We start from the raw sequence: 17,500 nt of genomic DNA, 5'->3' as shown, positions 1-17,500 counted from the left end.
TAGATAGATAGATAGATAGATAGATAGATATTGTGATGATGGTTTATAAACTTTTAATAAACATCTTTATTTGATAGATAGATAGATAGATAGATAGATAGATAGATAGATAGATAGATAGATAGATAGATGATAGATAGATAGATAGATAGATAGATAGATAGATAGATAGATAGATAGATAGATGTTGCGATGATGGTTTATAAACTTTTAATGAACATCTTTATTTGATATATATATATATATATATATAGATAGATAGATAGATAGATAGATAGATATTGTCATGATGGTTTATAAACTTTTAATAAACATCTTTATTTGATAGATACAGTGGGTATGGAAAGTATTCAGACCCCCTTAAATGTTTCACTCTTTGTTATATTGCAGCCATTTGCTAAACTCATTTAAGTTCATTTTTTTTCCTCATTAATGTACACACAGCACCCCATATTGACAGAAAAACACAGAATTGTTGACATTTTTGCAGATTTATTAAAAAAGAAAAACTGAAATATCACATGGTCCTAAGTATTCAGACCCTTTGCTCAATATTTAGTAGAGGCACCCTTTTGATCTAATACAGCCATGAGTCTTTTTGGGAAAGATGCAACAAGTTTTTCACACCTGGATTTGGGGATCCTCTGCCATTCCTCCTTGCAGATCCTCTCCAGTTCTGTCAGGTTGGATGGTAAACGTTGGTGGACAGCCATTTTTAGGTCTCTCCAGAGATGCTCAATTGGGTTTAAGTCAGGGCTCTGGCTGGGCCATTCAAGAACAGTCCCGGAGTTGTTGTGAAGCCACTCCTTCATTATTTTAGCTGTGTGCTTAGGGTCATTGTCTTGTTGGAAGGTAAACCTTCAGCCCAGTCTGAGGTCCTGAGCACTCTGGAGAAGGTTTTAGTCCAGGATATCCCTGTACTTGGCCGCATTCATCTTTCCCTCGATTGCAACCAGTTGTTCTGTCCCTGCAGCTGAAAAACACCCCCACAGCATGATGCTGCCACCACCATGCTTCACTGTTGGGACTGTATTGGACAGGTGATGAGCAGTGCCTGGTTTTCTCCACACATACCGCTTAGAATTAAGGCCAAAAAGCTCTATCTTGGTTTTATCAAACCAGAGAATCTTATTTCTCACCATCTTGGAGTCCTTTGGGTGTTTTTTAGCAAACTCCATGTGGAGAGGCTTCCGTCGGGCCATTCTGCCATAAAGCCCCGACTGGTGGAGGGCTGCAGTGATGGTTGACTTTCTACAACTTTCTCCCATCTCCCGACTGCATCTCTGGAGCTCAGCCACAGTGATCTTTGGGTTCTTCTTTACCTCTCTCACCAAGGCTCTTCTCCCCCGATAGCTCAGTTTGGCCGGACGGCCAGCTCTAGGAAGGGTTCTGGTCGTCCCGAACGTCTTCCATTTAAGGATTTTGGAGGCCACTGTGCTCTTAGGAACCTTAAGTGCAGCAGAATTTTTTTGTAACCTTGGCCAGATCTGTGCCTTGCCACAATTCTGTCTCTGAGCTCTTCAGGCAGTTCCTTTGACCTCATGATTCTCATTTGCTCTGACATGCACTGTGAGCTGTAAGGTCTTATATAGACAGGTGTGTGGCTTTCCTAATCAAGTCCAGTCAGTATAATCAAACACAGTTGGACTCAAATGAAGGTGTAGAACCATCTCAAGGATGATCAGAAGAAATGGACAGCACCTGAGTTAAATATATGAGTGTCACAGCAAAGGGTCTGAATACTTAGGACCATGCGATGTTTCAGTTTTTCTTTTTTAATAAATCTGCAAAAATGTCAACAATTCTGTGTTTTTCTGTCAATATGGGGTGCTGTGTGTACATTCATGAGGAAAAAAAATGAATTTAAATGATTTTAGCAAATGGCTGCAATATAACAAAGAGTGAAAAATTTAAGGGGGTCTGAATACTTTCCGTACCCACTGTAGATAGATAGATAGATAGATAGATAGATAGATAGATAGATGATAATGCAGTCAGTGTTTCAAAAATTCACACATTACTTGAATCATCTGTTCACAATTTTATTTCACTAGTTTTCATTCCATAATTCTAACAGTTTGGCTTCTGAAACTCATTCATGTTTTGTTGAACTTTGTAAGTAAACTTTCATTGTTGGGCCTTGTTACACAAATTTGTGTAAATTGTTCATAATACATTCTTATGCAAATTGTCGTATTCAGTTTAATAATTTGCAGATTTAGTAGATTTAGGTACAATTTACACAGAAAAATTCCATGTTTCATGAATTAAGCCTGATGTTTTGACATTGACTGTTAGCTTAGGTTACAAAGGGAAAACACAATTCCTGTACTATCAAAAAAAAAAAAAATGCTAGTAAGTTTTCTGGACATTTAATACATGAAAAACATAAGTTTTCATGCATCTAATAACATATGGGATTTTTGGATGGTTGTAAACATCATATTAGATGTTTTCAAAATAATAATTCGCTTTGGTGGGTCTTTTTAAAGCACAGTATGATTTGTCTCAGGCCCCCGGAACAATCCGACGTAAGTCAATAGCAGCCTAATAGTCTGAAGCTAATCAGAAAAAACATTTCACAATCAGCCTGGAATTGAAATGGCAAGAACGCAACACCTGGTCCGCATTTTACTCGATGAGATTTATGATGGGGATGTCTTGGAGAGAAAAAAATGCCTAGGCAAAATAATAGAAACATGCTTTGTAATAAATTATGAAGTGGTTTTGAGTCTAGCAAAATAAGCCAAACAAACTGTCGTACAAGCTGCATGTACATTCTGTCCAAACAAAACAACAATCCTAATATGATATGATAAAGAAAAAAGCAAATTTTAAGAGAAGTATGTAGAAGAATGTATTGTGACTTATTAAACTATGAAAACTGAACTCTTTTTCTATTTTTTTTTTTTTTTTAATTCGACTCATTCGTCTTCGTGGTGTTCGAAAAACTCATGGCAACAAATGGTAACCATGGTGATGAAGGTCATGAACTCCTGAAAATCACACTCCGAGTCACCATCGGTGTCCAAGCTTTCCATCAGACTGTCCATTGTTGCTTGATCTTTCACATGCTGAGTGAGAAAAAAAGAAAAAAACGTAAGAAATGGGAAAATAGCTAACTCGCTTTGCATGAAAAATATTTTATCATAAATTTCTGACACACGAACTCAATGCTGACATAAAGCCTTGATTGCAAATCAAACATTCTTTAAATTTCACGGCAAAGTGTAGATTAAAAAAGAAGTTTGAGGTTTACTTTAGTAAGAGTTGAAAAGAAAAAGCTTAAGAAATACAAAAATGGCTAATTCACTTAGCATGAAAAATATTTAATTGTTAATTTTTGACACAAAAACTTAATTCTAAAATAAAGACTTAACTGTAAATCAAACTTTCTTTAAACTTCAAGACAAAGTGAAGAGCAAAAAAGAAGTTTGAAGCTTAATTTCCTTGGTAAGTGTCGGAAAATAAAAAGCTAATTCGCTTAGCATCAGAAATATTTAATCGGACATTTTTGACACAAAAACTCAATTCTCACATGAAGTCTTGACTGTAAATCAAATATTCTTTAAATTTCAAGATGAAGTGTAGAGTAAAAAAACAGTCTAAAGTTTAAATAACTCGGTAAGAGTCAGAAAAGAATAAGCTGAAGAAATAGAAAAATAGGTCATTTGCTTAGCATTAAAAATAATTAGACATTTTAGACACAAAAACTTAATTCTTATATGAAGTCTTGACTGTAAACGAATATTCTATACATTTCAAGACAAAGTGTATAGAAAAAAAGGTTGAAGTTCAATTGCTTTGGTAAGAGTTGGAAAAGAAAATCTTAAGTAAGAAAATAGTTAATTCGATTAGCATTAAAAATTTGTAATCATATTTTTGACACAAAAACTGAATTCTGACAAAGTCTTGACAGTAAATCAAATATTCTTTAAATTTCAAGACAAAGTCTAGAGTAAAAAAGTCTGCAATTTAATTACTTTGGTAAAAGTCGGGAAAGAAAAAGCTTTAGAAATACAAAAATTCGCTTATCATTTAAAAATATAATCAAACATTTTTGACACAAAAACTTAATTTTGACATAGCGCCTTGATTGTAAAGTAAACATTATTTAAATTTCAAGACAATTTTTAAATAGATTAAAAGATTTAAAGATTAATTACTTTGCTATGAGTTAATTAAAATTAGTAATTCGCTTTGTATTAAAAATGCCTTATTGGAAAATTTCAAGACAAAGTGTAGAGCAAAAAAAAAAAACAGTTTAAGTCAGTAAGAGTCGGAAAAGAAAAAGCTTAAGAAACAGTAAAATAGCTAATTCGCTTAGCATTAAAAATACGCAACTGAACATTTTTAACACAAAAACTCAATTCTAACATAAACCCTTGACTGTAAATTAAATATTCTTTAAATTTCAAGACAAAGTGTAGTGTAAAAAAAAAAAATTAAAAAAATAAAAAAAAGTTTGTGCTTTATTTATCTAGGAAAGAGTTGGAAAATTAAAAAAAAAAAAAAAAAAAAAAAAAAAAAAAAAAAAACTTAAATATGAAAACAGCTAATTTGCTTAGCATTAAAACTATTTAATCAAAAAATTTTTACACAAAAACTTGTGACATAAAGCCTTGTTTGTAAAGTAAACATTCTTTAAATGTCAAGACAAAGTGTAGAGCAAAAAAAAACTAACTCAGTAAGAGTCGGAAAAGTAAACAGTAAAATAGCTAATTTGCGTAACATTAAAAATATGCAACTGTACATTTGTAACACAAAAATTCAATTTTAACATAAAGCCTTGACTGTAAGTCAAATATTCTTCACATTTCAAGACAAAGTGAAGTGGTAAAAAAAAGTTTGTGCTTTATTTATTGTGGTAAGAGTTGGAAAATAAAAAATTTAAATATGAAAATAGCTGATTCACTTAGCATTAAAAATATTTAATTTAAAAAAATTGACAAAAACTCAGTTCTAACAAAGTCTTGACTGTAAATCAAATATTCTTTAAATTTCAAGATAAAGTGTAGAGTAGAAAAAAAAGTTTAATTAACTCAGTAAGAGTCGGAAAAGAAAAAGCTTAAAAACAATAAAATAGCAAATTTGCTTAGCATTAAAAATATGCAACTGTACATTCTTAACACAAAAACTAAATTTTAACATAAAGCCTTGACTGTAAGTCAAATATTCTTTAAATTTCAAGACAAAGTGAAGTGGGGAAAAAAGTTTGTGCTTTATATATCTTGGTAAGAGTTGGAAAATAAAAAAATTCAATATGAAAATAGCTGATTCACTTAGCATTAAAAAATATTTAATTTAAAAAAAAATTGACAAAAACTCAATTCTAAAATAAAGTCTTGGCTGTAAATCAAAAATTCTTTAAATTTCAAGATAAAGTGTAGAGTAAAAAAAAAAAAAAAATTGATTAACTCAGTAAGAGTCGGAAAAGAAAAAGCTTAAAAAACAGTAAAATAACTAATTCTCTTAGCATTAAAAATATGCAACTGTACATTTTTAACACAAAAACTAAATTTTAACATAAAGCCTTGACCGTAAGTCAAATATTCTTTAAATTTCAAGACAAAGTGAAGTGGGAAAAAAAGTTTGTGCTTTATATATCTTGGTAAGAGTTGGAAAAAAAAAAAAAAAAAAAAAAAGTTAAATATGAAAATAGCTGATTCACTTAGCATTAAAAATATTTAATTTAAAAAATTGACAAAGTCTTGACTGTAAATCAAATATTCTTTAAATTTCAAGATGAAGTGTAGAGTAAAAAAAGAAAGTTTTAAGTTTAATTACCTTGCTAAAACTTGGAAAAGAAAAAACGTAAAACTTCGCTTACCTTTAAAAATACTTTAATCAAATTTTTGACAGAAAAACTCAGTTCTGTCATAAAGCCTTGATTGAAAACTAAACATTCTTTAAATCTCAAGCCAAAGTGTAGAGTAAAAGAAAAGTTTAATTAAAGTTTGAAGTCTAATTACCTCGGTAAGAGTCGGAAATTCATTTGTGAGCAGCTCCTTGAGTTCGGTCTTTTTTAATTTGTACTTGTCGCCTTCCTTCGACGAGTATTTGTGGAAGACCTCAATGATGGTTCCCAGGCAGTTCTCTAAGTCTGACATCTTAATGTGGTGTAGCGTTCGACGTTTTCTGGAATAATTACAATAAGCACTAAAAATTTGAAAATGTTTGAAAGCAATTTCAGGCTGTTTAACTTTTCCCTCAAACGACTGTAAAAGTTTAAGTGTTGAAGCAATTTTATGGACCATTAACTTTCTTTCTGTCTTTCGCAAACACATTTCTAGTCATTATGTAGTTAGTTGTGCAATTTCATCTGCAGTTTGAAACGCTTGGAGCAAAATAAGCTGTAAAACATTGCAATGATAAAAACTTACTAGACTTACCAGCACAGAGTTTGTCAGAATGAGGCGATTCAGAGCAGAATGAGATGGGAGTCCATTTATAGGTCTGAAACGGAGGGGCCTGTAGCTTGGAGATTCTGACCTGTCAATCACCACAACTGACCAATGAGCTTCTGGCTTTGTTCTCACTCCACTACACACACATTCTGAGTTAGATACATATGAATATGAACACACACACACAGTGTAACTCTTGTGTGATTACATTTTTAAAAGTAAATACGCTTAAAAATGTTGATTCTTTACACAAATAATGCCTTTGCCAACGTTCAAAAATTATTATTACATTTACATGTAAAATTTGTCAGAAAATTAAACAAAGTTCGTTTTTCTTTTGTTAAAACTGGTCATTTTTGATTGTTATTGGGTTTTGAAAACTTGATACCAAGTATGTTTATTGTTTAAACAGGCCTTTTTTATGTTTCTTTAAAACTGCATGATCCTGTTTGTCTTTTTTCAATGAATCAAAGCCAGTCTCCTGTTTCTATACATTGGCCGTCTCGTCCTCTTGTTGTAGGCCATAAGGATATATGTTCCCTACTTTTTTCCTTTCTGTTTTCCTTTTGATCTTTCTTGGAAGTTCTGTTGCCCATAAGCGCACACAAGTGTTTTGTTGTCAGGCATCTCGGAGGACGACAATAGTGTGTTTGAGAGGAAGTGAGTGGTGTGGCATGTTAATCAGCCGATTCTTTTCTGTTATAGAATTGGCCAGACGTGTGTCCAAAACACCACTGGACTATTAAACAGCTTTGACACCGAGACAAACACGCACACGCACACATGCACATACACATATTCATTGTATGAATGAATTGAATATTTATCTGTAAACAACATTTTCGAAAACTTTAATCTAATACATTTGAAAAAATGTTTTTACAGAATCATTTTTTATGTTTGTTACCATAAAGAAGATATGGGCTGTTTGATTAATATTAATATTAATATTAATATTAATATTAATATTAATATTAATATTAATATTAATAATGTTTTAAAATTTCTTCTTCCTATTCAAACAGACAGATGATATATAATAAGTATAGTAATAATAATAACAATGTTGTGATTATTATTATTATTATTATTATTATTGTTGTTGTTGTTGTTGTTGTTGTCATTGTTGTTGTTGTTATTATTATTATTATTATTATATAAGTATTTCCTGTTTTAATAATAATAATAATAACAACAACGACAATAATGATCACTTCTTATTTTTCTCTTTCTATTCTAACATGCAATGGGTATATAATAATAATAATAACAATAATAATAATAATAATAATAATAATAATTTTTATTATATACTGCCTGTTTGAATAATAATAATAATAATAATTGCTTTTAATTTTTTTCTTTCTATACAAACAGGCAATGGTCATGTAGTAGTAATAATAATAATAATAATAATAATAACAATAATAATAATAATAATAATAATAATAATAACATTATTATTATTGTTATTGTTATTATTATTATTGTTGTTGTTGTAACAACAACAACAACAACATTCTTTCTCTTCAAACAGGAAATGGGTATATAATAATAATAATAATAACAATGATGATGATGATATATAATCATTGCCTGTTTGAATAATAATAATTATTATTATTATTATCATTACTATTTATTTGTTTATTTATTTTTACGTTTCTTTTTAATCTAAATTTGATAAGAAACTAAATCTAATTTTTTGTCATTTCTTTGCATTATAACACAAAATTCAATTGTTTATGATGTGTTTTAATGCAATGATATTTTAATAACTATCAATAATTATACATACATATAACTGTCTATTATATACTGTATACATTATAATATTAATTATATAATATTATTGCAATATTATACAAATTTGCTTAATGATTATAGAATTTTGTGTGTGCACTATTATTGCATTATATTTTCACAACTCTGAATACTTACTCTAATATGCCTACTAGTTATAATACACATACTTGATAAATATGATAATGTGTTAAATTGTTATAATATATTGTTGTAGGCCGATATAAACAGTGAAATCTGAAGCCATGAAGTCATTCTCCATATAAAAATGAAGAGGTGCATGGGAATGCAGTCACGGGGCACTACGATCCTTCACTCTCCCATCCTACTCCTCCTTGGCGTTTGTCCAGCGGGCCGGACGGTTGGCGATTGTCGGACAGGCTTTTTTCCGCCATAATAAATGTGTCTTTGTGGCCTCATACACGCAGCACAAGCACACTGTTGTTGACAGCAAACACTGCGTCTTGTGTGGGCCTCGCTGTCCTGACGGCCCTTCTCAGGGGTCAGATGGATATAACACCCCGTCAACAAATCAATAATCCATCTCTCTCCTCTCTAAACTCATGTGTTGATTTGTTCATCACATTGCGATCTGGGAGCGGCTTTTGTTCGCGATGAACTGACTCAGATAACTGTTCAATCATGACTGTTGTTTTGCCATGATGAATCAATGATCTTGATCCAGATTCAGTGTGTCAGCCGTCTTTTTTTTGGGGGGGGGGTACAGAATGAACAGTTCTAAAAACTGTTTATTTTATTTTATTTTATTTTATTTTATTTTATTTTATTTTATTTTATTTTATTATTTTATTTTTAATAAATTCTATAAAATTTTAAAAAGTACAAATGATAACTAAAACAATATCCTTTAACAGTTAAACTTAATTAATATTAAATCAAAATAAAATAAATAACAAACTAAAATAAAATAATTAAGCAATAATAATTATTATTAACATATATAAGGCCTGTTAACAGCTAATTTAACTTAAAACTTAATTTAATATTAAATCAATTTAAATTCAAATAAATAAAATACAATAATAATGTAATTAAATATGACACTGTTTAACAACTAAACTTAATTTGATATTAAATTAAATGAAAATACAATATAATACAAAATAATACATACAACAATCATTTAATAAAATATGACACCCTTTAACAGTTAAACTTAATTTAATATTAAATTACATAAAATTAAATAAAAATGAATTAATAAAATAATAAACAAAATTTATGAGGCCATTTAACAGTTATAATTCATTTAATATTAAATCCAATCAAGTTAAAATAAACAATATAAATTCATAAAATAAACAAATACAGTAATAATTTAATAAAATGTGACACCCTTTAACAGAATAATAATTTATAAAATAATAAACACAATTTCAAATTAATAAAATAATTAATAATTATAATTAAAGAAAATAACATGATGTCCATTAACAGTTAAACTCAATTTAATATTAAATAAACAAATAAATAAATTACATCAACAGCTTATATTAAAATAAATGAATAATAATTAATAAAATAATTCATGAATACAATTTGAATTTAATAAATAATATGACGCCCATTAAACTTAATTTAAATAAATAAATAAATATTATATTAAAATGAATGAAAAATAAAATAAATGAATAAAATAATTAATAAATGAATAATAATTCAAATAATTCAGAAATACAAGTTTATTTTAATAAAATAATATGACGCCCTTTAACAGTTAAACTCAAATAAATAAATAAATACAAAATCTCCACCATGAAATCAAATGTGTGTGTGTTTGTTTTAGTCTGGCTGTGAATAATCTCCTCTGTACAAAACGACCGAATAAATGTGCTTTTGTTGCCCGCTGGATTGAGGAACCTGTTCTCTCCCTGCTGTTGTGTCAGCCATATGATTGGCTGCCCATTGCACTCTGGGATACTGGTGATGGCCTGACAGAGGACTCATTCTGAGCTCCAGCCACGCTCACGATCACATGCTCTCATTGACTACTGTTTTCTTACTACGGCTCTATCGATCACTCACTAAAAGGAGCATATGTATATTTAGAAACTGTAGAAAGAAATAACAAGGGTGAAAAAGTCATTCACTGCCCATATTTGTCCTTGGACCACGGGTACACTGTAAAAAACAATTTGAGTCAACTTAAAATAACTTGTTACCCGGCTGCCTTAAAATTTTAAGTTCAGTCAAGTCAAAAAAAAGTTTATTCAACTTGAAATATTAAGTTGTACTAAGTGACAACTTAGATATTTGAGTTAATTCAACTTAAAATTTTAAGGCAGCTGGGTTACTTACCCAGCTTTTAAGTTTAACAAACACAAATATCTAAGTTGTCACTTAGTACAACTTAACATTTCAAGTTGAATAAACTTATTTGAGTTGACTGAACTTAAAATTTTAAGGCAGCAGGGTAACAAATTATTTTAAGCTGACTCAACAAGTTGTGTTTTTTATAGTGTATATTTGTAGCAATAGCCAACAATACATGGTATGGGTCAAAATGACCAATTTTTCTTTTATGCCAAAAATCATTAGGAGATTAAGTAAAGATCATGTTCCATGAAGATATTTTGTAAATTTCCTACCTTTAATATATCAAAACTTAGTAATATGCATTGCTATGAACTTCAGGACAACTTTAAAGGCGGTGTTCTTAATATTTTGATTTTTTTACATCCTGTGATTCCAGATTTTCAAATAGCTGTATCTCGGCCAAATATTGTCCTAACCTAACAAACCATACATCAACTGAAAGCTTATTTATTCAGATGATGTATAAATCTCATTGACCCTTATGACTGGTTTTGTGTTCGAGGGACACATTTTTGGATTTTCACATGAATATGTTTACTTGTATAAATGTTTTGTCAGCAGATGACTATGGCCTTAAATGTCCAACTATGAACTGAAATTGCAAAAAAAAATCAACAAAAATGAATAAAAACAACCTGATTTTTAAAGGTCATGTAAGGACACTATATTTTCTGGTCTGCGACATCATGTTTTGACCTATTAAATATTGGTCAGTTTGCATTTTGAACCATTTCTAACAAGAAATAGTTATATTTTTCCTTTCAGACCATCAGGATTTGTATATTTAGGTATCAGTCAATACAAATTACACTGCATATTTGTGCACAAATATAAAAATAAATCAAGACCCTGGTGAAAAAAAACAGCATATGCTGGTTAGGTGTTTTGATGCTGGTTTAAGCTGGTCCTTAGCTAGTTTAAGCTGGTCCTTTGCTGGTTTATGTTGGTCCTTAACTAGTTTAAGATGGACCTTTGGTTGGTGCTTAGCTAGTTTAAGCTGGTTTTGCTGGTTTATGAAGCTGGTCCTGGTGGTTTTTGCTGGTCCTTAGCTAGTTTAAGCTGGTCCTTTGCTGGTTTATGTTGGTCCTTAGCTAGTTTAAGCTGGTCGTTTGCTGGTTTATGTTGGTGCTTAGGTGCTTAGCTAGTTTAAGATGGTCCTTTGCTGGTTTATGTTGGTCCTTAGCTAGTTTAAGCTGGTCTTTTGCTAGTTTAAGCTGGTCCTTTGCTGGTTTATGTTGGTGCTTAGCTAGTTTAAGCTGGTCCTTTGCTGGTTTATGTTGGTCCTTAGCTAGTTTAAGATGGTCCTTTGCTGGTTTATGTTGGTCCTTAGCTAGTTTAAGATGGTCTTTAGCTAGTTTTTGCTGGTCCTTAGCTAGTTTAAGCTGGTCCTTTGCTGGTTTATGTTGGTCCTTAGCTAGTTTAAGATGGTCCTTTGCTGGTTTATGTTGCTCCTTAGCTAGTTTAAGCTGGTCCTTTGCTGGTTTATGTTGGTGCTTAGCTAGTTTTAGCTGGTCCTTTGCTGGTTTATGCTGGTCCTTAGCTAGTTTAAGCTGGTCCTTTGCTGGTCATGTTGCTGGTCAAGGACCAGCATGAACCAGCAAAGGACCAGCATAAACCAGCATCAAAACATACCTACCAGCATATGTTGTTTTTTTCACCAGGGGAAACTGTATTTTTGCCACCTCAGTTAATAAACAACGCTGTTGTTTAGGAGTTTAGGAGCTTTTCGCCGGTACCGGTCAGGAACCAGGATTTACAAAGACAATTACGACCTAATATTTCATCGCTTGACCTTCCCAACGTTAGGGAACGAAATGTGTGTGTGTTCTGTTTACGGGTGGTTGATCAGAGCGAAAATTTAGTATGTTTGGCCACATTCACTCGCGTCCGTTTATAGCGTGAAAGAAAGTCTTTGGAGTATTTTTCAGGTGAACTTTTCTCTCCATACAAATCACCCAGCGAGATTCACTGGCCTTCCTGTGGCTTTGGCTGTTGTCATGGCGATGACCTGTTGCCGCGCTGCAGTGGCGGTTTTTCGTTCCCACCTCTCGCTGTGCCAGAAAGGTTCGCCAAAACGCTGAGTCATCGCTTGGAAACCCGCCACGGTAACGGACGAGGGCAGCTCTCCAGGTGCTAAAGTGTCTTGATTCACTTCAGCTTTGAGGAAAATCACTCTTTTGAATATGAAAATATCAAAACTTGACATTTGCTACAGTCGAGGGTTCGTTCAAAACGTTTATTTCACGTACAACCACTTGAGGGCATCGCGTTGTCATGTATTTTAACATAAAAAATGCATCCAAACACACTGAAAACAATTCGGAATTGATTTTAAGACTCTTATAATGCTTTGTTGCTTCTTTTATGGACTGTTTGGATGTATTTTGATGTATTGACGCAATTTTTCCTGCTTCTGCAATGTTTAGGCTTAACCACTAGGTGGCAGGCTTGTCGTTTTATTACACTGACTGTTTTGATCCGTTCTGCACGGGTGTTATTAATCAGAAAGCCTCCGTCTCTGTTTGGACACGTAGGTTTCTAATCTGTCCCGTGATTCCTACCTGCAGTGTTTCGTCTGGTCTGTTTCCACAGATAAACTGTCCAGTCAACACAAGCTATAAGCCACTTAACCCGGTAAAACAAGCTGCCGTGAGGCAGTCATGTTTATTATGGTTTAGAAGTCACATGACCCCCCTAATGAGGGGCAACGGTGTGGGATATTGATGGTAATAGTGTAATATTTTTAGTAATATATTTCTTAGTGGATACAGTTGATAAGTAATATAAATAGCCTATAAACGTAATATAACATAATAATAGTATTAATACTATAATATTGCTCAACAAATTGTTAAACAAATAAAAAAAAGTAGTATTAAAATGATTATTAAAATTGTTAATCAATTACTGTTATATGTTCAGCGATATGTTTCTTAGTGGATATTTTAAATATTTATAATTAATTTGTGACCCGGGACCACAAAACCAGTCATCAGGGTCCATTTTTCGAAATTGAGCTTTATGCATCTCCTGGAGGCTGAATAAATAAGCTTTCCACTGATGTGTGGTTTGTTAGGATAGGACAATATTTGACCGAGATACAGCAATTTGAAAATCTGGAATCTGAGGGTGCAAAAAAATTAAAATATTGAGAAAATCGCCTTTAAAGTTGTCTAAATGAAGCTCTTACTAAGGCATATTACTAATCAAAAATTACGTTTTGATATATTTACAGTAGGAATTTTACAAAATATCTTCATGAAACATCATATTTACTTAATTTCCTAATGATTTTTGGCATAAAAGAAAAATCTATAATTTTGACCCATGTATTTTTGGCTATTGCTACAAATAAACCCCAGCGACTTAAGACTGGTTTTGTGGTCCAGGGTCACATATTTAAATACTACAATATTTGACATTGAAATTATAATGCTATTATATTGTACTATTCATTGTATTTAATAGGTAATATTTTGTAACTTTTAAAAGATACAGTAGCAATAATAACATAGCTACACATACACAAACAAAAAATACTAATAAATGCTAAGAAAATACTATAAAATAATATTGATATTATTAATATTAACATTATATGATTGTTATACTATTATATAATTGTTATTATTAAAAAAAAACTAGAACATTTTCATTATTAAAATTCATAAATATTAATCAATGTGAATATTAATAATTCACAAAATATGCTTTTATTATATAAAAAGTAAGATATCAAATTATGACCATACAAACTGGATAATCTCAGCTGTGTAACATGTTTTTACCACATTTAAATTAGAAATCAGCATAGAATATAAAAAGGCAGAGTTTGTGTTAATAAATGTTTACTTTTATAACTATAAACATAGTATACAGTATTAATATTATTGGTATATTATATAATTGTTATTTTTATTCTTATTTAAAATAAAAATTACTATTAGTCTTTTCAGCAATAAGTGGATTAAAAAAAAAAAAATATTTTGAATATTACAATATTTAATATTATAATAGTTTTATAATGTACTATTTATTATATTTAATATGTTCATATTTTATTTATACATCATATATGTCAATGACAATGTGATAATCTCAGCAGTGTAACACATTTTCACCATGATTCAAATAAAAAAAAGTAAAATGTGATAAAACCAATAACAGCTTAATAACACTTAATTTAATATTAAAATAAAATAAACGAAAATAAATAAAAAATATAATAATGAACAGTAAGAGGCCATTTAACATTTAAATTTGATTAAATATTAAAACCAATTTAATTAAAACAAACAATATAAATTAATAAAAAAAATAATAGATACAATAATAAATCAAAATATGACACTAACAGGTAAATGTAATATTAAATCAAATTAAAATAAATACACAATATAAATAAATCAAATAAATAATAAATTCAGTAATAATTTAATAAAATTAGACCCGGTTAATTAATATGAAATCAAATTAAATTAAAATAAATAAAAACTTAAATTAATAATAAATAAATTAAGTAAATTAAATAAATTAATCAAATAAATAAATAGTAATAATAACATAATATGTTAATAATAAACGTGTAACGCAATTTTACCATGTTTCAAATAAAAAAATAATAATTGTAGGCATATTGTGTTTTTTTATGTAAACTTGTTATGTTTACCACATTTTAAAAAAATATGTAAACATAATAACAGCATTGTTACTAGCATTAGCATTTGTTTTGTATCAACAAGTAACTAGCAAAAAGTACTAGTAAGTTGTAAAAGTTACAATAGCAACACTTAACTACTTTTTTCAGAAGCATGATAGCAGCTACACACATACACAAATAAAATATAGAAATAATAAATACTCTAAAATAATAATATTAACAATATATGTTTGTTATACTATTATATAATTATTATTTATAAAAAAACAATATTAAAATGCATTTATATTAATCGATGTGAACATTAATAGTTATTATAACATTTATTATATTAAAAGTAAAATATGAAATCATGACCATATGAAATATATCATAAAAACATCACGTTTTTACCATGTTTAAATCAATCAACAGATTTTCCTCAGAAATCAGCACAGAATATAAAAAAAAGTGTTTGTTTAAATAAATGTTTACTTTTATAACTCTAAAAATAGTAATTCTCTAAAACTACTATGAACTTTCAAAAGACACAGGAGCAACAACAACTTAACTACGTTTTTTAAAAGCTTAACTGTTTAGCAAGACACTTTTTTCTAGCGGTTGTAGCGTGACAGAACGCAACGTTACCATTTTTGTCAGATTTACACAGAGTGAGCTGAGGTAACTATTTTAGACTAAATAAAGTAAGCTATGTTTGATTTGTAGCTAACAGCTTTTTAGCTTGATTAGCTTTTAACATGATGAGCAGCTTCAAAACAGCTCCTCCAACATTAGCTGATATTAGCCAGTTAGCAGTATTTGCTGAAATGTCATTTAGCTGACCATGCTGGTGTCTATAACAGGGTATATTTCACATACAGGTGTGGTGGCGTGCTGTTATAAAAATGAAATAGGAAATCACCTGCTAGGTTCACCGTAATGTTTCATACAGGGCTGGCGGGTCGATTGGCAGCACAATAGGCGGGTCGATATCTGGCCCTGTTGTGCTGCTCGTGAAGAGAGGTTTGATCTATAGCATAGAATTGGTTTGGCTAGGAATCAGGGCTCGTATATTTGTAAACGGCCTTTATTCGAGTCAGTCGTCTGCTGCGGTAATTAGAAACGGAAGTAAGACTTAGCGCTCAACTTCTCTCAGATCAACAGGTGAAGGCTAGAATTAATGCTGCACTCATGTAACATTTCACCAAACTATAAAATTGAAATGTTTTATCACAGACTTTATTAACCTCGCTAGCGTTTTTGCTGACGCTAACTGGAATGAAGATCAAGCTGTGCAATATTTGGACATTTAGCCTCCTAGACATCGTCTCATTATCGTCCCGTAGTAAACAAGCTTTGCAAACTGGCAAAAAACAACACAGGCACGGTAATTAAATTGGATTAAGTGGATTATGTGGCCCTTGTGATGAATTGGCTGCCTGTTGCAGATTGGCACACGAAAACTGTTTGGCTTTCCTCACCTTACCATGTCGACCCACACGAAGATGCACACACACACGTATACACAAACACACATTTTTAAGTGAAAATGTGTTGTGATCTGAGGTTAATGATCTTTTTTTAATTTTTGAATGGTAAGAATGTCTTCATAAGTTTTTGTAAAAGTCTAAAGTCATCTAAAATAATACAGTATAAAATAATAAGATTGATATTATACATTTATTAAATTATACAGTTGTTAATATTGTTAAAAGTTATACATAATAAGATATTAAAATAATAATACTATAAAATGATAATAAAATATTTTTTTTTATTAATATTACCATTATCAATTAATATAAAGTGTATTGTTATATTATTATTACTAATAAAATAACATAATAATAAATACAATTAATAGTATTTATTGTAATACAATAATAATAATATTTTATTATTGTGGTTTAAAATATCTAAATATCTTTTATAGAATAAAAATAATATTTACCACTATTAACAAATAATATTAATAACCATTAATGTAAGAAATTAATATCAAATGTAATATTATTATGATAATACTATTAAAATAACAAAATAATTACAAATAATAAAATATTAATGTAATAAATATTGATTATTTTTTTCATTTTAATTATTATCTATGTATTATATAATTAACTATTATTTAATTGTTATCTAATTATTACCTAATATGAAATAATAATACAATTTATTAATATTATCAGTATTACTACTACTACTACTAATAATAATAGTAATGATAATGATAATATTATTTAAAAAGTGTATTTAATATAATTATATAATATAATTAATATCACTGTAAAGTAACAACAAAACAATAATA

General features: G+C 29.9%; 1 protein-coding gene across 1 annotated transcript; it reads right to left on the bottom strand.

The window, feature by feature from the left end:
• Positions 1 to 2,021: 2,021 nt before the first annotated feature.
• Positions 2,022 to 6,483, bottom strand: s100b (S100 calcium binding protein, beta (neural)). Its single transcript, XM_051095273.1, has 3 exons — positions 6,393 to 6,483; positions 5,973 to 6,138; positions 2,022 to 3,074 (listed from the first exon to the last, which is right to left on the bottom strand). Exons 2-3 carry the CDS (start codon positions 6,108 to 6,110, stop codon positions 2,925 to 2,927), a joined length of 288 nt encoding a protein of 95 aa, XP_050951230.1. The 5' UTR covers positions 6,111 to 6,138; positions 6,393 to 6,483; the 3' UTR covers positions 2,022 to 2,924.
• Positions 6,484 to 17,500: the final 11,017 nt, after the last annotated feature.

This window comes from Labeo rohita, chromosome 22 (assembly GCF_022985175.1).
Source record: "Labeo rohita strain BAU-BD-2019 chromosome 22, IGBB_LRoh.1.0, whole genome shotgun sequence".
NCBI classification, from domain to species: domain Eukaryota; kingdom Metazoa; phylum Chordata; class Actinopteri; order Cypriniformes; family Cyprinidae; genus Labeo; species Labeo rohita.
Note: the sequence above shows the minus strand (reverse complement) of the source record. Positions and strands in the feature narration are given on the sequence as shown.

Coding starts and splice junctions, on each gene's coding strand:
- s100b (XM_051095273.1), bottom strand. CDS start 6,110: ATGTCAGACTTAGAGAACTGCCTGGGAACCATCATTGAGGTCTTCCAC. Junction 3,075..5,972: donor AATTTCCGACTCTTACCGAG/GTAATTAGACTT, acceptor TTTCTCACTCAG/CATGTGAAAGATCAAGCAAC.